Source organism: Pygocentrus nattereri, chromosome 22, assembly GCF_015220715.1.
Source record: "Pygocentrus nattereri isolate fPygNat1 chromosome 22, fPygNat1.pri, whole genome shotgun sequence".
Taxonomy (NCBI): domain Eukaryota; kingdom Metazoa; phylum Chordata; class Actinopteri; order Characiformes; family Serrasalmidae; genus Pygocentrus; species Pygocentrus nattereri.
In genome coordinates this window covers 6,515,328-6,536,096 of record NC_051232.1, presented here as the reverse complement: position 1 = coordinate 6,536,096, position 20,769 = coordinate 6,515,328, and the positions used below count along the sequence as shown (strand labels likewise).

At 44.7% G+C, this 20,769-nt stretch overlaps 1 protein-coding gene across 6 annotated transcripts in view; it reads right to left on the bottom strand.

Moving 5' to 3' along the window:
* pcm1 (pericentriolar material 1) overlaps positions 1-19,998 on the bottom strand; it is a 56,816-nt gene extending 36,818 nt beyond the window's left edge. For 3 of the 6 annotated variants that reach the window (XM_037532857.1, XM_037532855.1, XM_037532852.1), the window contains exons 1-7: positions 19,830-19,998; positions 14,011-14,128; positions 12,031-12,276; positions 9,334-9,633; positions 7,148-7,318; positions 2,603-2,731; positions 109-286 (exon numbers count right to left, since the gene is read on the bottom strand). In XM_037532857.1, the coding sequence (XP_037388754.1) occupies positions 109-286; positions 2,603-2,731; positions 7,148-7,318; positions 9,334-9,633; positions 12,031-12,276; positions 14,011-14,112 (1,126 nt within the window). In that variant the 5' untranslated portion in view covers positions 14,113-14,128; positions 19,830-19,998. Of the gene's footprint in view, positions 1-108; positions 287-2,602; positions 2,732-7,147; positions 7,319-9,333; positions 9,634-12,030; positions 12,277-14,010; positions 14,129-19,120; positions 19,262-19,829 lie in introns of those variants that run through there. The other 3 variants (XM_037532854.1, XM_037532856.1, XM_037532853.1) reach the window with 3 other exon arrangements.
* Positions 19,999-20,769: the final 771 nt, after the last annotated feature.

The following is a 20,769-nucleotide window of genomic DNA, read 5'->3' as shown; positions in this document are numbered from 1 at the left end:
CGCTTAAACAACCAAGCAGGCCGAGAAAAACACTCATGCACTGCAGGAAAAGCTTGCAATTCGAGCTGTGCAGCGAAACGTGACGCCGAATTAGACGCTCCGTGTTACCGGTGTCGTCCATAGCAGCGATGGCGTGCTCGGCGCTGTGCTGCATGGCGAGCAGAGCGGCCTGACGGCCCTGCAGCGCCCGCAGCTGCTCCTGCTGCTGCAGCATCTTCTGAAGGAGGTCGTGCTGCTTCCGCAGGTTCTCCAGCTCCTCCTTCTGCTCCCCTCGCATCCCACAGCCCTGAAAGACAGAGTGGAGAAAAGAGTGAGAAACAGACAAAGTCCAAGCTTCACTTCATCATATGACCACAACAACCACAATAATAATAATAATAATAATAATAATAATAATAATAATAATAATAAGTAAAGGGTGTGAAAGACTAGTGATCCTCATAGTATGTGATTAAAGCAAGTGTGAGATATACTACTACAACCTGTTATTGTTATTATTGTTGTTGTTATTTATTATTATTATTATTATTATTATTATTATTATTATTATTATTATTACTACTACTACTACAACATTACGTTTAAATGACCCTTATTAGTCCCACAACGGGGAAATTTCACCTCCGCATTTAACCCATCCGTGAAGTGAAACACCACATACACACTAGTGAACACACACACACTAGGGGGCAGTGAGCACATTTGCCCAGAGCGGTGGGCAGCCCAATCCACAAGCCCGGGGAGCAGTTGGGGGTTAGGTGTCTTGCTCAAGGACACCTCAACCATGTCCTGTTGGCTCTGGGGGTCGAACCGGTGACCTTCCGGTCACCAGGCTGGTTCCCTGACCTCCAGCCCACGACTGCCCAAATTTTGTTTAAATTAACAGAACCACAGTATCGTAAACTGAGGATGAGCCTTAGATTATATGAATTCTTCATGCAAGTGATGTAGTCATAAGTAATTGAAGTGTTTACATGCAGTTTAAGCACTGTAAACATTATATGAACACATAGTCAACCTGGCTATACCAGCCTGCTTGGCGAAAAACACTCATTTTAAAAGTACATTTTACACGACACTCCTTTGTTGTGCTGTAGTAAACTCAAACAGGATGCTTTGAGAATAATTACTCAACCCAGCAGTAGCAGAAATTACCACGGAGACCATTACTTTGCAAGTATCTCAAAAGAGGAAAACCCTAAACAGCTGCATACATCACTCAGAACACGAGCACTACAAGGCCACCTTAAACCACAACTTGCCCTGCAGGGCTTTTTACTCCTTCACAGCAAAACAACTCAACGGACCACAGATCAGCTCTAGCACTGCTTTAGCATCACAGCGTTTTCAAACTCGACTCCAAACGAAAAGGAAGGCGAAAGAGCAGCCGCACCATCAGATGTCAGCCGTTTCAACGCGATGTACAATGATCTGTATTAAGAAAAGTGATCTGTCGCATGCCAGTGCAGCAAACATGCGAAGGCCCTCTCATTTCTTATACCCTTTTGTTTTCGAGTTTATACTTGCCTGTTGGAACTGCTTTAAGAGCTGCAGTGGCTGAGATCTTCCCTCTGAAACGAGACCCTCAAATAAAAGGGCATCACTTCATTAACAGCTACTGACCCTGCCCGTCTGCAGGGACAGCAGAGCTCCTCACTGCTGGGCTTTAGTTACATTTAGGGATCATACACCTTCAAAGAGGGGGGCAGTTATTTATTATCACCCCCCCTAATTCTTCAGTGATGTGAAGCTGAAGTCACTGATTCTCCAGCTCTCTCTCAGCCATCTTGTTTTTTTTCCTCATATCTTTCTGCTTGGAGTCTCTGATGAACCTCCGTGTGGAGGGTCATGTAGCCACAACACTTCGCCCCACCCCTCCATCTGAACACGAATAGGGACACCCCACCCCTGCAAACTAAGTGAAGTGGCACAAATCCGGTTTTCTGCCCTAAAGAGACTCAGATCGGATGTTTTCAGGGCTGTGTGGACACGAATCTGATCTATTCAAATCCGACCCGAGTCACTTTCATATGTGGTCCTAGATCGGATACGTATCCGATTTGTGTCCACGTGACCTTAATGTGACGCTTAGATCGGAATTTATGCGCTTTTATGTGCCGTCATTACCACGGCAGCAGCGCTGAACAGCCGTTAAAGCCTGTAAACGGTGGAAAAGCAGCTCATCTCACCTTTTTCTCCTCCGTCTGGCTCTAATAACGAAGCTGAGGGCTGATCAGAGTTAATGATCTTCTCAGTGAAGCTCGTTCTGCTCGTTAGTTTGTGCTGATGATGCAGTGATTCAGTCACGTGACGTTACTGAGTAGGAGGAGCTCATGAGGGTCATTTCAGGACGGTTCGTCCCATTAATGACCGACTTGAGTCACTGACCTAAGCGAGCGAGAACCATCGAGTCAGAGAGATCGGATCTGAGCAACGAGGCCTGTAATGTGAACGCAGCCAAAAGAGGCACACAAAGATTAGACAAGTAGGACTTTTCCATTCACCCAAAGCACACGAGTGTCAACACAAGCAACACTGGGGTTACGCTCATCTGAGGAGGCGAGAGGAGAGGGAGAGAGAGAGGGGCATTGTGGGTACTCACGGTGGCGTCTGAGGCTTCGGAACGCGGCTCTAAGTTCAGAGACGTGCTCTCGGCCATCGAGCCCGAGCCCACCGCCGAGTCCACCGTGGCACCTTCATCCTCCTCATCATCTTCCTCATTATCTCTCGCCTGTGAAGCGGAGCGGGTTCAGAGAAGACCCCGTTAAAAGGGCAGAGGCAGGTTTGCTCAAGCTAAAGCGAGGAGCAAGGTCAGAGACAAACTTCACACCAAGTCCGCGAAGGCAGACGCTTCGAGCTACACATACAGAGTTTCGAGAGCCACTGCATTCAAAAATGTGCCAGAGCGCAAATCATAAGCGACAGCCAAGCCTGGCAAAGCCGCCTTGAACTGCCAGCGTACTTTCGCCTGGTCAACTGCCGTAGCAGACGTGCATTTGGACAAGTGTCAAACATAAACAAGCTTGCAAAACATCAACGCCTCTTCATTTCAAACATTTAGAACGAGTCAGGACTCAGGATGAAGCAGCTCGTTCACCCCTACTGGCACTGTGCTTATCCTCTATCGCCGCCTTGAGTACTGAGTGTTTTAAGTGGCACAGTAAACAAGGATCATGTGCTTACAAGTCTTACTAAGGCCAAACTCACCTAGTTAAAGCCAGGCCTACACCGTGCGTTAAACTATTTCAACAGAGCCGGCTGAATTTAATGATCGGGCAGAATTTCAGCTTCATAGGCCGTCGTCTGCTGGCCTTCGTTTGCCGATTAACCACCCAAACGAGCTCCGATGGAGCAGGCGGATGATCGGACGGATTTCTGACGTGTCTCACGAACTGATTTCACAAAGTCGTACCAAAAACCACACACAGTCACACCCACGCAAAGAAGTCCACGTTTGCAGCACCAGCGTCCGCACATGACGACTTTGCTCCATTTGACTGAATTGAATTGAGAGGTATAAATAAATACAGCGTCTTCGTGGAGCTGCCTGTAGGCCGCCTGGTCTTCCGCTTTAGTGCACTCTGTGGCACAAGTTAGTAAAGCTGTTGTAACGATTTGGCAACAGCTGAATCTGAATTATACACCAAAACATTGCCCTGTTTGTCCAGCACAGACCTGTGTACTCATGGCCGAATCTCAGAAGGCAATTTATTAGACGTGATGCACTTTATGGGAGCAGGGGCAGCTATTTTAATATGTGGTGCACTATGTAGGGAGCAGGAAGCCGTCCGAGACTCAACCAGTGTCCTGATCAGGACAATTGGAGGCACAGCGTGTTTTGAATAAAACAGCTTTTTGTTGAAATCTACACTTAAGTGATGAACATTCTGATTACACTGTGGTTTCACTGCATGTTCAAATCTGGAACTACACATCAAACTAGATCTGGGCATCATGGCAAAAGCGTAACATCAAAAAAGCTTTCCTGATGAGCGATAAGTCACAAAATTTAATTTATATTGCACCTGGTAGGATGGAACCGACAAAGTAGTGCCAGATTTAAGGGGGCACAACACTCTGCCTTTTTCTCGATAACACACACGACTCAGCTGGCAAAGTGACAGCACAGTACGGAGAACTGCAAATAAGATCCAAGTGGATTTACATCTTAATTCATAACCTAACTCAGTGGAACAGCAGCATGTTGGATGAATAATCAAACATCTCTCTGTTTGAAACAGACAAAGAAAACCCAAATTAGGACTCGGGACTTTTCAAAATTACCTGCACATAACCTCCACACCTCATCCGTACCACATTACTGACTATAAAACTGACAGGGAATCCCAAACGGCTCCACACTCCCAGGCTAAACAGTGAGCTGTGCAACATTCCAGCTTCTGCTGTCGAACAGTGACTGCCTGTCGAGTAAAAATGTGGACGAATCCCAATTGACCACTTTTATTTAAATTCCTGAGTAGTGCACTAAGTAGGGAGGAGGGAGCTGTTTGGGACTCAGACCCAGCGTGATATAAGTGGCGTCGTCAGACTGGCAGACGACTTGAGGAGGTGATTTAGTGACCAAAAAGTTATAAACTGAAAGTGTTTGCGTTAAACGGCGCTGTGTCATCAGATGTTCACGGTCACATGAAAAAGCCTTTTTTAGAAACCATGAAATGTCTGCAGTTTACAGCGACGGGCGACCAGACGTTATTCTCCTCTTTGAGCGGTCAATGGTTGCTTAGCAACGATACGGTACTCTAAAGGAACTACCTTTCTTGGCAGAATACTTGTTTATGTTTACTATTGATAATAAATTAAACAACTAGCTAAAACACGGTGTATTTTAATATAGTTTAGTCGGTCACCGTTTTATAAAAGCAATAAGCCACTCAAGGAAGTGGGTTACTTCGATTTTAGCACAGGGAAGGAAGCTGTACGCTGCTTCGCATCGTGCCTAACAACACCCTTCCCCGTGATACCATCGCAGTAGCCCACGGCCTCTCGTGGCTCATCGCTTTAATATAAACCTACTTACTACACTAGAGCTCTGTCTCTGAATCAAGGTTGCTTAGGATGCCAAACTGAGGACCGAAAGCCGGCGAAGAGGGGAGAGAGGAAGAGTTGTCCTAGATTCAACCACCACATTAGGCAAGCACAGCCAGTGGCACAGGAACAAAGCCTAACGCTTTACGTTTAGAACTGCTTAGAGGCCCAAATCACGGAAAACCAAATTTCTCCTTTACAGGACAGCCCGCGCAGTCCATACATCACACATGAAGACTAAAGAGCAAAAAAACCCACCAGCTTAGTTTGAATTAATTGTGATGTATCACAATAACATTTACAAATATTCACCTTCTTCAAATCTAACGGCGGGTAAGTCACCCAAATCTGAATTTTCTGTTCGTCTGTTCACATTATCTTCTAAATGTGATCTGTATAAGACATCAGGCTGAAGAAGAGCAGAGCGCCACGCTGCGTCACGCGGCTCATCCAGAGGTAAATAATCACGACCGCCAATGAACGCCAGTCGCTCCCGGCTTCATCTTCACCTGCATCACAGGAGCCACCGTGAAGCTGCACCGACAGCTGGGCTCATCACCCAGAATGTGTTCGAGCCGTAAAAAGGCCGCGGTCACTTCTTTAAACTTTGCTTTCAGACTTTTAGCTGCTCTTTGACGCTGCAGCCTCGTTCTCCTCCGGCCGCGTTCTGACATTTCTTTAGAAATCTCTTCACAAACGGACGGTTTTGGACGAGTCTCTTCTAATTGAATACAGAAACACCAGCCTCAGCAGCGTGAAATTATGATGAATGTGGAGTTGATGTAAAAGACTGTTCAGACTGAGCCTTATTGCCCCAGATCGGACTGGAGGTTAGGGAACTGGCCCTGTGACCGGAAGGTCACCGGTTCGATCCCCAGAGCCGACAGTCCATGACTGAGGTGTCCTTGAGCAAGACACCTAACCCCCAACTGCGCCCCGGGTGCCGTGGATAGGGCTGCCCACCGCTCCGGGCAAGTGTGCTCACTGCCCCCTAGTGTGTGTGTGTGTGTGTGTGTGTGTGTGTGTGTGTTCACTAGTGTGTATGTGGTGTTTCACTGCATGGATGGGTTAAATGCGGAGGTGGAATTTCCCAGTTGTGGGACAAAAAATCGGAATTGAAAATATTCGATTCAGTGTGTTCATCTGTTCTCACTGAAACACAGACACACACCTGTCTCACATATGAAAAATATCAGACTGGGCCACTTTCACCTGCTGTGTGAACAAAGCCTCAGAGATAAAGACAGACTGGAAAATGTAAAATAACTGGTTTTGTACGTGAAGCCATGAATATGTTAAGCGACCCTCCAGAGAAAAACTACAATACAAAACGGGAAACGGACCCTTTAAATCAAAATCTGTGAAACAAACTTGGTGTAACCTGAATAGACTAAACAGGGTCATCATGAAACAGGTGAAAGCAGTGATTCTCAGGTGAAGTAATGCACTACTGATATATAACAAGAAAACAAACTAACCATCCAACTGACGTAGTAATCATGGGTGTTCCTTGACCTGCCACTGTTCTCAATACAATTAACAATAAGAGCCTATCTGAAGGAGTCCAGCCCAAGCCAATAAGGCAAAGTGCTGTGTCCACAGAGCTGCAGTACCGTTAAGAAGCATGAACTGGTGAGAAAATGAAGCAAAACCAACCACTGCCAATTTTATTTTCTTACAAAACAAGCAAAATAGACGTCATTTGGCTACTTCTTTGTAGTTTTGCTCCTGAGGTTAGATAAGCCGGTCACTGACTGCACGACACGTATGATTAAAGACAGTCCAGCGTTTTTCAGTCTCCCTCTGCAGCACACGGACGATAAGTAATGACGTGTTTCCCTGTACTTGGTGAAAGAACGGCAGATGTCCAGCGTCTTCTACAGGACAGTAAAGTGTTGTGTAAAGTTTCCGGTTTCAGATCTTTACTGAACACAAGGAAACGTGCTGATATTACTGTCCTCAGTTGTACGATAATTACCACTAACTCAAATTAATAACAGCAACAACAACATTATAAGAGATAAACAAAGAGATTTGACTAACAGCTGAATTTGAGTTTGTATGCCTTTAAGGTGCAGAAGAAAGAGCATTAAACACTAACCAGCATCTTCTGCAGGAAGCGCAGGTAGGACTTCTCCTGCTCCTTCAGGTGGGTGATTAGGTGAGAGAGCCGCTCGACGTTGGCTGGAACGTCGTTCTTCTCCAGCAGGTCGTCTCTCATGGAGCTGGCCTTGCTGATGTACTCGCGGATTTGCACCAGCTTGCTAACCACCTGCAGGCAGAAACACTGAGACTGAGCAGCCTACATAGATGTGAGGGAGAGCGAGAGCGAGAGAGAGCGAGAGAGCGAGCGAGAGAGCGAGAGAGAGAGAGAGGCACAGTGATGCTCTCCACACGGACGGTGGCGTATTTTTAAACTGGCCTAAATTCAGGCTGCTTGCATCGCCAAGATCACTCTCACATCTGTGCTCCAGTTTCAGTCCAGATCAAACCTCTTTCTGACTCTGTCTCCCTCTCTCTCTGTCTCCCTCTCTCTCTGTCTCTGTGTCTCTCTGTCTCTGTGTCTCTCTCTCTCTCTCTCTGTCTCTCTCTCTGTCTCTCTCTCTGTCTCTCTCTCTGTCTCTCTCTCTGTCTCTCTCTCCCTCTCTCTCTCCCTCTCTCTCTCTGTCTCTCTCTCTGTCTCTCTCTCTGTCTCTCTCTCTGTCTCTCTCTCTGTCTCCCTCTCTCTCTGTCTCCCTCTCCCTCTCTCTGTCTCCCTCTCTCTGTCTCCCTCTCTCTGTCTCCCTCTCCCTCTGTCTCCCTCTCCCTCTGTCTCCCTCTCTCTCTGTCTCCCTCTCTCTGTCTCCCTCTCCCTCTGTCTCCCTCTCTCTCTCTGTCTCCCTCTCTCTCTCTGTCTCCCTCCCTCTCTCTGTCTCCCTCTCTCTGTCTCCCTCTCTCTGTCTCCCTCTCTCTGTCTCCCTCTCTCTGACACATGCCTGCGCTCTCCTCAACAGCCTAAAACTTTGTTACATACAAACAAAAGGCCCAGAGGTTAAAGCACTGCAATCTAACCCACGTTTGTTTGTAAAGGGAACCTCACTCATTTCAAATTTAACCTCTTCAGCTTGTGGACATATTTCGGTGTTTCAATCTGAATTTACACGCTCAAAATAAGGCAAATTATTCATTAACTGCGTTAAACAAACGTATTTTTTATAACAGCTCCCCTCAAATTGACAGTCAATGTGTTTAGTGATCATAAAAATGATGCCATATGCTTACAGTTTACTGCCGAAAGCCAAAAATCTTAGAGGCTCTTTGTATTTTTTTATAAAAATATTTTTACAGAGTTTATCACTGAAGAGACGCCGTCTGAGACCCAGTTTATAGCTCAGATTTGTGGAAAAGTGGGTCAAAATAATATCAGCCACCTATCTAACTGGAGAGAAGTTACAGCTCTAACATGACACCCACCTTTTGAAAACGGCTTATGAAATATGAAAGTTATGAAGTGAAGAATGACGAAGTGCCTTTTGGAGCCACTGGTGCTTCCAAGGAGTTAAAAAGGACAAGTGATCAGTCAAAACATGTTTGGTGTCTAAAGTTTACTTCTATAGTTTCACACTGGAGAAACAACATAATTGTAGCTCACAAATAATATAAAATTTTATACATATATAAATAAACATACACATATATAAATAAACATACACACACACATATATATATATATATATATATATATATATATAAAATAGACCCTAGAGCAGTGGAGACGTGTTCTCTGGGGTAACCAATCACGTTTCTCCGTCTGCCAATCCGACGGATGAATCTGGGTTTGGCGGTTGCCAGGACTGCATTGTGCCGAGTGTAAAGTTTGGTGGAGGGGGGATCATGGTGCGGGGTTGTTTTTCAGGAGTTGGGCTCGGCCCCTTAGTTCCAGTCAAATTTGAGACATTCTATGTTTTTCTTACTTTAAGTTAAAAGATCAATTAAAATATGTATTTTCTCATTAGCTGGGGTGGAGTCATGGGCCAAGGGGATTAGGCTAAAGAGATTAATTATTAAACAATTAAATAAATAACAGTACATTAATTTACATTTTTAATACTGTTATAATCTTAAATAAAAAAACACAAAATTAAATGTAATATTTGTACAGATTCTCAAAATCAAGCTTACATCACAACAGTAATAAAGTCAGTAACATTAACACAGTTAATTATTTAACTAATTACTCATTTAACTAATTAATTAATTAACTAGCCACAAAATAAAACCCACTGAAAACGAATGCGGTCTCATTACCTGGCTGCTGTCGATAACTGGCTCTCCTCTCCGGTCTTCCACGGTGGTCCCGGAGTTTCGGTCCAGCCCACACGGCTCCTTAACCTGCACGGTGGGCATCGGGACAAACAGACCCTTCCCCGGACTTTGCTTCTTCGGCTCCTTACCCCCCGGCGTGGTGGGCACAGCGGCAGGGGGCTCCTTGCTCTTGTTAGTGTTGACGTGTAGTGATAAATTAAAGGGTTTCTTGGTCTCAGACGACAGCTGCCTCTGGTTGTTCGCTGCAGTGACTCGGCCCTGAGAGTCGCTGCCGATGCTCCTCTGGGGCGTAAAACGAGCGACAAGACTTTCATTGAATAGCCAGAACAATTATACAACACAGTACGTTCTTCAAGGTCTCGACATGCAGCTGCATAAAGCAGGAAATCAATCATTACTGCACACTTCATGTAAGGATGATGGTGAACGCACCAAAGCTGAACATTCAACCTTTAAGGAATTTTTTAAAAAATTTTCTTGCTCCTATAAGGACTGATGTCCAAATGGAGTCAAATTACCGCACCATTTTACTGCCGTCTTCATCCTAAATCAAGGCGACCAGCCAAGACGAGTTTTCGTTTGTCGTTCATAGTGAAAAACCAAATAGGCAAGACTACTTAGAGGGGAATTCCACCCAGTCTTACGAATAAGTTAATACAATCCAATTTCCAAAAAAGGTGGGACGCTGCGCGAAATGTAAATAAAAACTATTCAATGATGTGCAGATCATTTCAACCCAATATTTCATTGAAAATGGTACAAAGACAACAAATCAAATGTGGAAGCTGAGAAATTGTATTGTTTTGATATGCTGTCTCTGAAGCATTTTAAAAGAAACATTGGGTCACTGCATTTTGCTTTCATTTCCATTTTTCACAGCGACCCAATGTTTTGGGAAATGGGGTTGTAGATAACATTCATTTGAGTCTGACGTGTTCTGCTCACATCTGAAGAGCTCGATGCCTCCAAACGCTCCATCACAGAGAGCTTCTACATGAGAAGATTAGAAATACACTGCCTGATGTCTAAGACCTTTCCTGGCCTGAACTAATATATATATATTATTAGTACTTTATACTCCTTCATATTTATAACCTGTACACAGGGGTGATGGTGGGAAAAATTCCTGAGCCTGAACTTTATTCTCTGCTCGGGAGGTGAGCAGGGTGGGGGTGCTATATATGCGACACACTTAAGACATAACTTGTTGGCCCCTGGGCGCAGATATACGTCTATGTATAACCCTGATCTTCATTACTGTCAAAGAGTTTTTGCTTTTGAATTAGTCCCTTCAATGATAGATTGTGTTGAATTTTGTTGAAATACATGAACAACGTTCAGACATGAGATAAACAAACCCAATATAAGCCTATATTTCAGAAGCTTGTGCAGATTACCAGAACTCTTGGGACTAGCAGGCCTGTTCAGGAATCCATACCTGTTTTTAACTAGTCACATACCTTATTGCTTCTATAGCACAGGAGACTACAGATACTACAGCCATACCAAGAACGGTCAGCAGGTGGCAATAACAATACTCCAATACTCCAAAGTAAACTAGGAATTGATTAGTAGCCTAACCATTGACTAAATGACATGAACAAGGACACATTCATTTCTTTTAAAAATATAATAGCAAAATATGCAGCATTTATTTTAAATATTTTGAAAAAGTTACAGTGCAACAAACTCATAAATAATACTACAGCCCTAAAATTACTATTCAGTTCCAGTTCCCCTTAATATAGGCTTAATATAGGCTTAATATAGTTGTGTTCCATGGCTGAGTTTATACGTTTCGCGCTGACAGAGGGAAAAAAAAAATTTGCACGTGTATTTCCCGGGATTTCCTACTGAATCTATCCATTTGTTTGGTCAAAGCAAGTCCCGCCCCCCTGTTTCTGACTGGCTTAATGGCTAGTAGGCTCGGCCTTGGTGTTGGTTACAGTGAAACCTGCGCATGTCAGATCAAGAGAAGCGTCAGATCCTATGGTCAGATCATGAGGTGAGGGGTCGGCAACCCGCGGCTCCGGAGCCTCTGATGCGGCTCAGCTTTTGAAAATAATTAATTTAATTAACGTCTATTATCATTGAGACTTAAAAAAATGTTCGGGAGGAAAATCACAAACGTATCGTCGGTACGCCGGAATTCCGGCGTGGCGCCTGAAAACTATCAGGCCTGTGTACATTCTTGTTTATAACCTGTATAACCCCCTTCATGTTCATACCCCCCCATTTAACCTGTATATACTATACTTACTATACATTGTAAGATATATATATTTATATTGCTGCTAAGCACTTCTGGACGGACGCAAACTGCATTTCGTTGCTTTGTACCTGCGACATACACAATGACAATAAAGTTGAATTCTATTCTATTCTATTCTATATATATATATATATATATATAAATAATGCATTCATGGCAGAGATGTACACGTAGAACATGAGGCAAAATAGTCCCCAAAAATGTATATTTCTAGATTTTCCACTATTTTATTATCATCAACATTACATATAAAACTCAGAAGACTCGTGTAGGTTCACTGGTGGTTTTGGATATAAATATAATGGCTGTATTTGAGTTGTAGCCATGGTGCCCCCTGGTCTTTAAGATGTCTGGTCAATTTAATCAGCTTCAGCACAGATAAAACTTTGTATCAGGCAGCCGCTCACCTCATCCAGGTCAGTGAAGTTTATCCGCTGGCGCAGCCGGTCCAGCTCGGCCTGGTCGGGCACGGACATCTGTGTAGTGTATTTCACGTGTGGGAAGGAGTGGGGCGTTCTGGCCCGTCTGCGGCCCGCCCCTGGCGTCGACTCCGGAGAGATGTCGTTGGTCAGCCGGCTCTCGGACATGGTGGAGAGCTTCTTCCTGTTCTTCTCAGAGGAGCGGTTAGGCTTCTTCTGCTGCACGCCCCAATCCTGGAGCAAGAACAGAGACCCAACAGTCATTAGAGGGCCTACAATGCAATATTATCACTACACTTAAGCTACGATACGACTTGGAATTCAGAAGATCTGTGATAAGCATTCTGATACAGAGCACACGGTCCCGGAATAAAACCTAAATGATACGGGAAGATGGTTTTCACGACTGTATCTGCTGACGCCGATACCGATGCAGACGTTTACGCAACCGTGTGCACTGAAACGCTCTGCTGTTCACATTTCAAATCACGGTGCCAAAGATGTGTGTAGAAACAAACGCAGGACTTTGTCAAAAGCCAGGTGAGAATTTATCGCAACTACAACAAAGCTGGACATCTCAATGTGTTCCATCAGCTCCTCTCGATGAAAGGTAAACCTGACGATTAGCTTTATTTCGCTTGATGTTTACGTTCATTCTGCTTGCAGTTTACACTTTTCCCTATGCACCGATTGGCACAATTACACTTAATAATCCTGACGAGGTTTTGTTCAACTTGCAGATGTTCACAGCTAGTCTACATGTTTATTGCACTTTATTTTGCAACAATTCTGTAAAAGCAATTCAGATGACGGTCATTTTGAAAAGACTTCTGATTTACATTTGCATTAAATATCTGAGTAATTACAAAAGATAACAATAATAAAACTGTGGTATAAAGTTGGTTACTGGTTGGATACAAACTGAACTGCGGCCCAGACACTGATGACTGTACTGAACCGTTACACCTCCAAGTAAGAGTATTAAATGTAAACAGTCCTGCATCATCATTTAACGCTTAGCTCTTCAAGAGTGCAATGACTACATTACCAAAAACTGACTTGAAATACCACTGATGGACCATCAAGAGACGCCACCAATTGTTTCTTAATTATCTGTGAATACTGGTTAGAATCCAATATCTAAAAGGCTTGTGTATTGATATGATTTTTTCCACCTAAAGCATCAAGGTACACACACACACACACCCCAAGTCTCTTATCCTTCTGGGTCATGAAGATACAGGGTGATTCAACAAGATTCATTCAATTTCAAAGCGTCATATGTTAACACCCATTAGGCGCTGAGGAACCAATCACAATCCAACTGTAAGAGGGGGTCATAGAGCTTCTGACTGGCTCCTTCAGTCTGAGAGGAGATGAGACCCCTGAGCAGAACGTTCTGCGTTCTCCGCGTCAATAAGAGTGAATCTGTCAGAACTGATTTTCATGGGCAGTGAAGCTCCAGCAGCTCAGAGCGTTCGGCGCTGGTTCCACAGCACTGGATGGTCTCCGAAATCCCACTGAAAGAGCCGTGAGAGCAGCGACATCCAACACGATCAGTCCAGTCTGGGATGAGTTTGACTGTGGTGTTGATGTCCGTCTAGCTGGAGGTTCATATTGAGCACTTGTAAAATTACATAAACTTTACGCTCAGTTACAGTTTATTACATCGATCTGTGATGATTTACAGGGGAAATAAATCATTTTGAAATATGATAAATCTTTGAATCACCCTGTACTTTTTCCTGCCTATCTCTTAATGCAGCAGCATCAAACTCACTGCATGGCACGATTATATAACCGAATGACCAACAAATCCTCGAACAATTAAAGGATTTAATCAGGGTGCACGTAAAACTCCACAAACAAATGGTTAAACACTGGAAAATGTGCTTGGCACAGTAACACGCATTGCAAAACCTGAAGAGTGAGAAGGCGATTGTGAGAGAGTGAAAATGCAATAAATACCATGTTATTGAGCCTGTCGTCCAGACTGCCGTTGGCGATGGTCCAGCTGTGCAGCTCCTGCTCGTCCGCACAGTCATCAAACGGAGCTCCGCCAGTCGCCATCTTAACCAGTCAGTACCTGCCAAAGACAGCACCGTCAATCAATCAGCTCTTCAGAGGAGAGCTCACCCAAAACGCTGCTGATATTACAGGAATACTTCGCTTTCAAGATGTTAAAGGAGAACTACTGAGCGCCAGATAGCACAGGGATACTAGCTTTCAGGAGATACTGCTGAGGAGGTCCGATATGAGATCATCCACTTCCATAAGGAAGGAGACAGACAAAGGAAAACAAGTGAAAAAACAAGTTTCCAAAAACTGAATTAAAAGCTACAGAAAAAGTGTGGCTCCTAACAACCACCTGGAAGGGCTGGTAGACACCAAAACTGACCCCCATCAGATAAGCAACACATAAAGGTTTCATCTTTGAGAGAATCAAACAGCTTCAGATCTGAAAACATCCACAGGTGTTTCTGTCCATCCTTCCACTGTGAGAAGACCACTCAGCGCCATGGGTCTGAAAGGATATGTAGCTGATAGAGAAGAACCTCACTGAGAAAACTCCTTTCTGCTAAACTTAAAATACTACTCATTCACACCGTGATGAGATGTTGGCTGCATATTGCAGCAGCATGTTTCAACACTACTTTTAGATGCACATCTTCAGGGAACTGAACTTCTGTTATTTTAAACCTTAGTACCACGACAAAGTTTCTGTTTACAATTTCACTGCTGTCGGAACGAAACCTCATCTCCAAAACGGTAACGTTACAGGAGAAGGAAAACCATACTTTACTTTCAGTGTAAGTCAATGGAACCAGACTGGAAATTCACACAACGTAAAGGACAACAGGCATTTTCAAAATACGCCAAAAACTGAAAAAACGACAAACGTAGAGGTACGAGGTTTCGTTCCGACAGCAGTGATACAGTATTATAAGGCTTTAACATCTGTATCAGGGAAAATAAGGTGCTGTGTCATATGTGAAGGGTTTCGCTCCAAAATGAACAGCCCCATTTCCAAAAAAGTTGGGACGCTGTGCAGAATGTAAATAGTAATAAAACCTAACCATATGCAAATCATGCAAACCACATTTTTAAAGGAAAATACCACAACGACGACATCCTTCGAGATTTCTCCAGATTCTCTGAATCTTTTAATGATATTTTGTACTGTAGATGATAAAATAGCAAAGAACTTCTGCTTTTCATGTTGAGAAACGTTCTTCTTGAATTGTTGCACTATTTGATGGTGCAGTATTTCACAGAGTGCTGAACCCTCCTCATCTCAACTTCTCAAAGACTCCGCCTCTCCGAGATGCCCAATTGCCAATTTATTGCCAAGCAACCACAAGGTTTTTTTTTAATATTTAAAAGCATTACACAACTTTTCCAGCCCCTGTCCCAACTTTTTTGAAACATTTTGTTGGCATCAATTTCAAAATGGGCTTTAATTTTTCAAAATAAAATAATTTTTTTCAGTTTCCACATTTGATATATTGTGTTTGAACTATTTTTGAAGAAATACAGGGTTTAAATGATCTGCACGTCATTACATTTTGCTTCCATTTACATTTTGCACAGCTTTTTTGGAAATGGGGTACTAATCTATTTGTAACAACTATAGATAAGTTAAATAATAACAGTTGAGTATAAACAGTATAAAAGAAGTCATTTTTATTTGTCAAATAAAATGTGATATTAATCTTTATATAGTGCCGATATTTCCTGTATGTGTAAAGCTCACTGCTCACAACCAAACACAACAAAAATCCTGGAAAGCAGTCTGTGCTCTGAACAAAACCCTCGCACTGCCCGTCTGCACTCCACTACTTCTTATAAGACTCGTCCAGTCAGTGTCCGTAAGTCCGTAAGTCCACCAATCACATCAGATAAAATCGGAAATTTCATGACTTGCTGAATCTTTTCCTGAAGAACCGTAACCGAATTTTACCCCTCTGCTCGCGGTCAAACACAAACTACTGCTGTGGAAACGGCCAGCGAGTCAGGACTCTGTGTTTAAAGAGACGTTAATATAATCTGAAAAGCTGCCGGGCAACACGTCTCCACATAAACCACCCGGCACGGCGGCTCGAGGTAGAAAACAAAGCTCAAATTACACACAAACGCTGCTCATTGTTCTCTTCCCCTCTCGGGTTCAAGATTAAGGATACTCACTGCACGTTCTCTGTGAGAGGAGTGAAGGCGGTCGACTGACGGCGGGTGAACTGAAGCAGCGCGTTATCTACACAACGAGGGGGAGAGCGGTTAAACTGGACCCGCTCACTTTCGCGGCGGAAACCACCTCCTCTGTTTGTGTTTGGCCAGAAACCCCACAGTTTACTGGCTCGTAGTAACCGTTGGGCTCGTCCCACAGAAAGGCCGAGCTGACAGAAGACACTGAATTTTAACTGACTTGTCCATTTCACTCAGACCCACGTTCCCCAATAATGGTTACAAAGCACATTTATCCAAAGGTTCCTGACAAAATACCTAAAAATATCTGTGATGTTTTGACTAATACCGTGACCGCTATTTAAATCGTGATTATTATCTAAAAGGATCCATAAGGCCTGAGTTTTATTTCTGGCCCTGAATGCAGTGCGCCAAAGTGCCGGTAGGTTTTGGTTGTGACGTCAGGGGGTTTGGTTGGTCTAACTCAGGGTTTCTTAACCTGTGGGCTGTGAAGCACCTTCTAGTGGTCCATGGGCCTGAACTCAGAAGGAGACAGTCATTCGCAGTGGGCTGGCAGAAACATCGCAGTCACAGGCTAATTAGATGTCATCAGATTGTGACGCAGCGCAGAGTTGGCCAGAGATGGCGAGGTTCCTCGGGGTGTTTCTCCTACCTTGGTCGGTGCAAACTGATCAAAATTTTTCTTTAGCTCGCTCCGTTTTGACGTGTATGAACACCCATATTCTGGTCTGCTTCAGACTCCTTGGTCCAACTCACGCACAGGCAGGTGCACAATAACACTCTGCATTACTAGGTTCAGTTTATCCACTTAAAACCTAAGAAATCAGGCGCTTTCAGTATAAAATCAATGCATCTTTCAGCCCAACAAACAACCGCTGTCCACTCGTTTTATGGCGGCTGTAAGAAAGCACAACATTCTCCACAAGCAGTGAAACATAAAGCGGAGCAGAGTCAAGGAAACGGATCATACAGCGTAAAATGTGAAGCATGAAAAGCAACAATATCCACAAAATCATCACTTTCACCATAAGTGACCTGGAAACACGGCAGGGCGTCCAGCTCAGCCAGAATCCCAGCCCAGACTGATCCATGAGCTGTAGAGACTCGGATGTCCTCACAGTGGTGGTGATGAGAACCAGGTATCACCAAGTCTACGACACAAATACAGACACACCTATCCAAAACCAGCAGTGAGCCTACAGTATCTCCTGAGTTTTATATAGAATGTCACGTTTACATGCAGCCTGATAATCTAGTTAATAATTCGACTAATAGCTCAACCGGAATAGAATACGTCCATGTAAATACCTGAATCCGTTTACACTCCAATTGGAGGGTGTATGAACGTTCTGCACATGCGCGGCGCGTCACAGCGAAAGGTTTATACCGGTCAACACGGCGGAGCTGAAACTGGTCAGCAGAGGAGCCGAGGTTCATACGCTGAGCTTTACAAGACGGCGGTGGGACGGACGGCCAGCTTATGTGTCTCAGAGCACGAGGTCTTCCTTTATAAGTGCATGTGAAGGACGTTTTTCTGAGCCGGACATCAGTTTAAAGCAATTAACAACACAAGCACTGCTCACTGCTGCTCATCTCACTCTGACTAGACCTCACGTGATGTCCGCTGTCATGGTAACGTTTACTCTCAGCGCTGCTCCACGCATGCGCGTCATTTTGCATCGGATTACTTGTAGTGAGCACGTAAACCAAGATTTTCATCAGACTGTTGAGCAGAGTGAGCATAAACACCTCAGTCTGAATCTGTAATCCGATTGTTTTTAATCAGATTGGCAAAAATCTCTACATGTAAAAACAGCCAGTGATGGTAAAACAGTGAGAAAACCTGGAAAAAAAGGGGGAGGGGGTGGCTCTGCCACAGATGTACTTACCCACCATAAACAACTTCTCAAAATGTATTCTGGGCTAAAAAAAGACCGTAAAACAATGTCTCGGACATCACTTTAAGCATAACTTCGTGTGCGGCAGCTTTAAGAGACTCGTCTGTCTTCAGACGTCTGGCTAAATCCATTCACCACCACTGTGAGCAAATCTGAGCAAAGAACTGAAGAAAAGTTCGTCTAAAACCGAGCATTTCACACCAAAGCACCACACACGCCAGTGCTTACATTCACCGTATAATCCTAGGGAAATTTCACAACCAAAATTCGGTGGATATCCCCTTTAACGGATAAACCGTCCGACTGAAAGGAGCCCCCCCCCCGCCCCCCGCATCACTATGGTAACCAGTTCGGCCTGAGGAAAGTTAGCCCGTTAGCAAACTGATTTCAGCCGCCTGAAAGCACGAATATGAACTCATTAATAAATATATAACATATCCAAATATAACGTGGCCATAACATACTCCACACTGGGTAGAACCGGGGGAGGCCACCATTTCCCCCTCTCAACACAACAGCCTAGCCGAGCCGAGCCGAGCAACTTCTGAGGTGACGTTAAGAGGCCGGTCAGCGCGTCCAAGGTTATTATGAAACACGTCGCGCTAAAGACGGTGTTAATGGTTAATAGTTGAACTTTCTAAGCATTAAACATCACTTCAAACCAGTCCTACCGTGTTACTGAGAATCGGTTCCCCTGGTTAGGTTAGCCGAACCGCTTAGCCCCGCAGCTAAACACCTCACGGAGCGGCAGGTTCCCTCAGACTCCGCGACTGATGCGTGCTAACCGGCTAACCGACGCAGCGGCGCGCAAAACCGCCTCAGAGTGGCCGCAGCACCGACTAAAGACATTACACGCAGCGTTACTTACAGAAACGAACTAACCATATAAGCTATATAACACTGACGGTCTGTCTCCCAGCTAACGTTAGTCGGTTAGCCGGCTATCTAGTGAATACCAGAGCACAGGGTAACGTTACCTCCACATAATGTCACCAGATCTGCCCACAATCGGGCTCAATGTCGGGTCTGCGCTGGCGGCGGTGGCACCGCTGAAACACGGACTTAACGTCTTAAGTTTCGAAATACATCCACAGGTTTATGTAACGTTAGTTACACCGTCTTTCTCCAAGCTTCGACTCGAACTTTCCGTTCCACCTTAAACGACACAGCCGTTAACGCTAGACGCTGTACCGTTTAAGGTGGAACGGGCACGAACAGCGAAGTCGACTTGCCCAGATAAAGAAAGTGGGACAGTTTACACACCTGCATGATGTCACCAAAATAGCCCCCAAACTTAGTAAGAATAAGTTTAAAATCATCCAAGGCTCATTCACATCTTCACGCCGGCTGACCAGAACCCCTCACTTCTCCTCAGCGCCGCTTTTGGGCTCAAACTGGTCTAAAATAATGGGGAATATCGGCACGTTAGCAAGTCCAGAAACATAAAAACAGTCGGAGAAATTGCTTAAAGAGTTTAATACACACACGCAGCCTACATTTGCGGATCTAACGAGCAAATCCCCTCAGAAAAGAAACAAGAGTTAGTGAAGTTGGCCACTCGGCGGCCGGCGGGCGGCTGCGGCTCTAGCTGCCCGGCTACGAGGCACCAACTTCGGGGACGTTTCCTCCGCCGCTGCCTGCACTGCTCAACGAAAAAGGAGCTGGTTGTTAAGACAGATACAATACCTTGGATGTTGTCTGTATTGTCCGGTTGTACGGTGTGGACTCCGGGGCATCCCCGAAAGAATACCTGCACAATAAAGTTGGCTGAGCTGGAAATATTCCACAAATTGTGTCAATAACAAGCTTTATAGCTGCCGTGCAGCCGCCATCTTCCCCAACATAGCCGCGCAAGGCGGAGTAATACTCGACACGGAGATCCTGGGCAGTAGATCTATATATGAACTTTTAGTTAAATGCTGCAAATTAACGCCACACAGTAAAAATGATGCGGATTTTATTTCATCGCGTTTTGGAGCGGTCTTCCACCGAAACGCCTCCGACTGTTACATTAAATTCACCATGAAAAGAGGAACTCGATTGTTTCTCGGATGTGCACAACACCCGCGTCCACTTGCTCGGCTGTTGGCGGTGGAGAGGTTATTAATAAGTTGCAGAAAATCACTTGTGGGCTTTCATTTCACCAAGTAAAGACCAAAACATCTCTGTTTTCAAGCCCGACCCGCTGTTGGTGTATACACCGGTCAGCCATAACATTCTGACCACCTCCTCGTTTCTACACTTACTGTCCATCTTATCAGCTCCACTTACTGTATAGCTGCACTCTGTAGTTCTACAGTTACAGACTGTAGTCCATCTGTTTCTCTGATCTGTTACCCTGTTCTTCAGTGGTCAGGACCCCCATGGACCCTCACAGAGCAGGTACTATTTGGGTGGTGGATCATTCTCAGCACTGCAGTAACACTGATGTTGTGCTGGTGCGAGTGGATCAGACGCAGCGGTGCTGCTAAAGTTTTTAAACACCTCAGTGTCGCTGCTGGACTGAAAACCAAAAATATCCAGCCAGCAGCGTCCTGTGGGCGGCGTCCTGTGGGCAGCGTCCTGTGGGCAGCGTCCTGTGGGCAGCGTCCTGTGACCACTGATGAAGGACTAGAGGACGACCAAC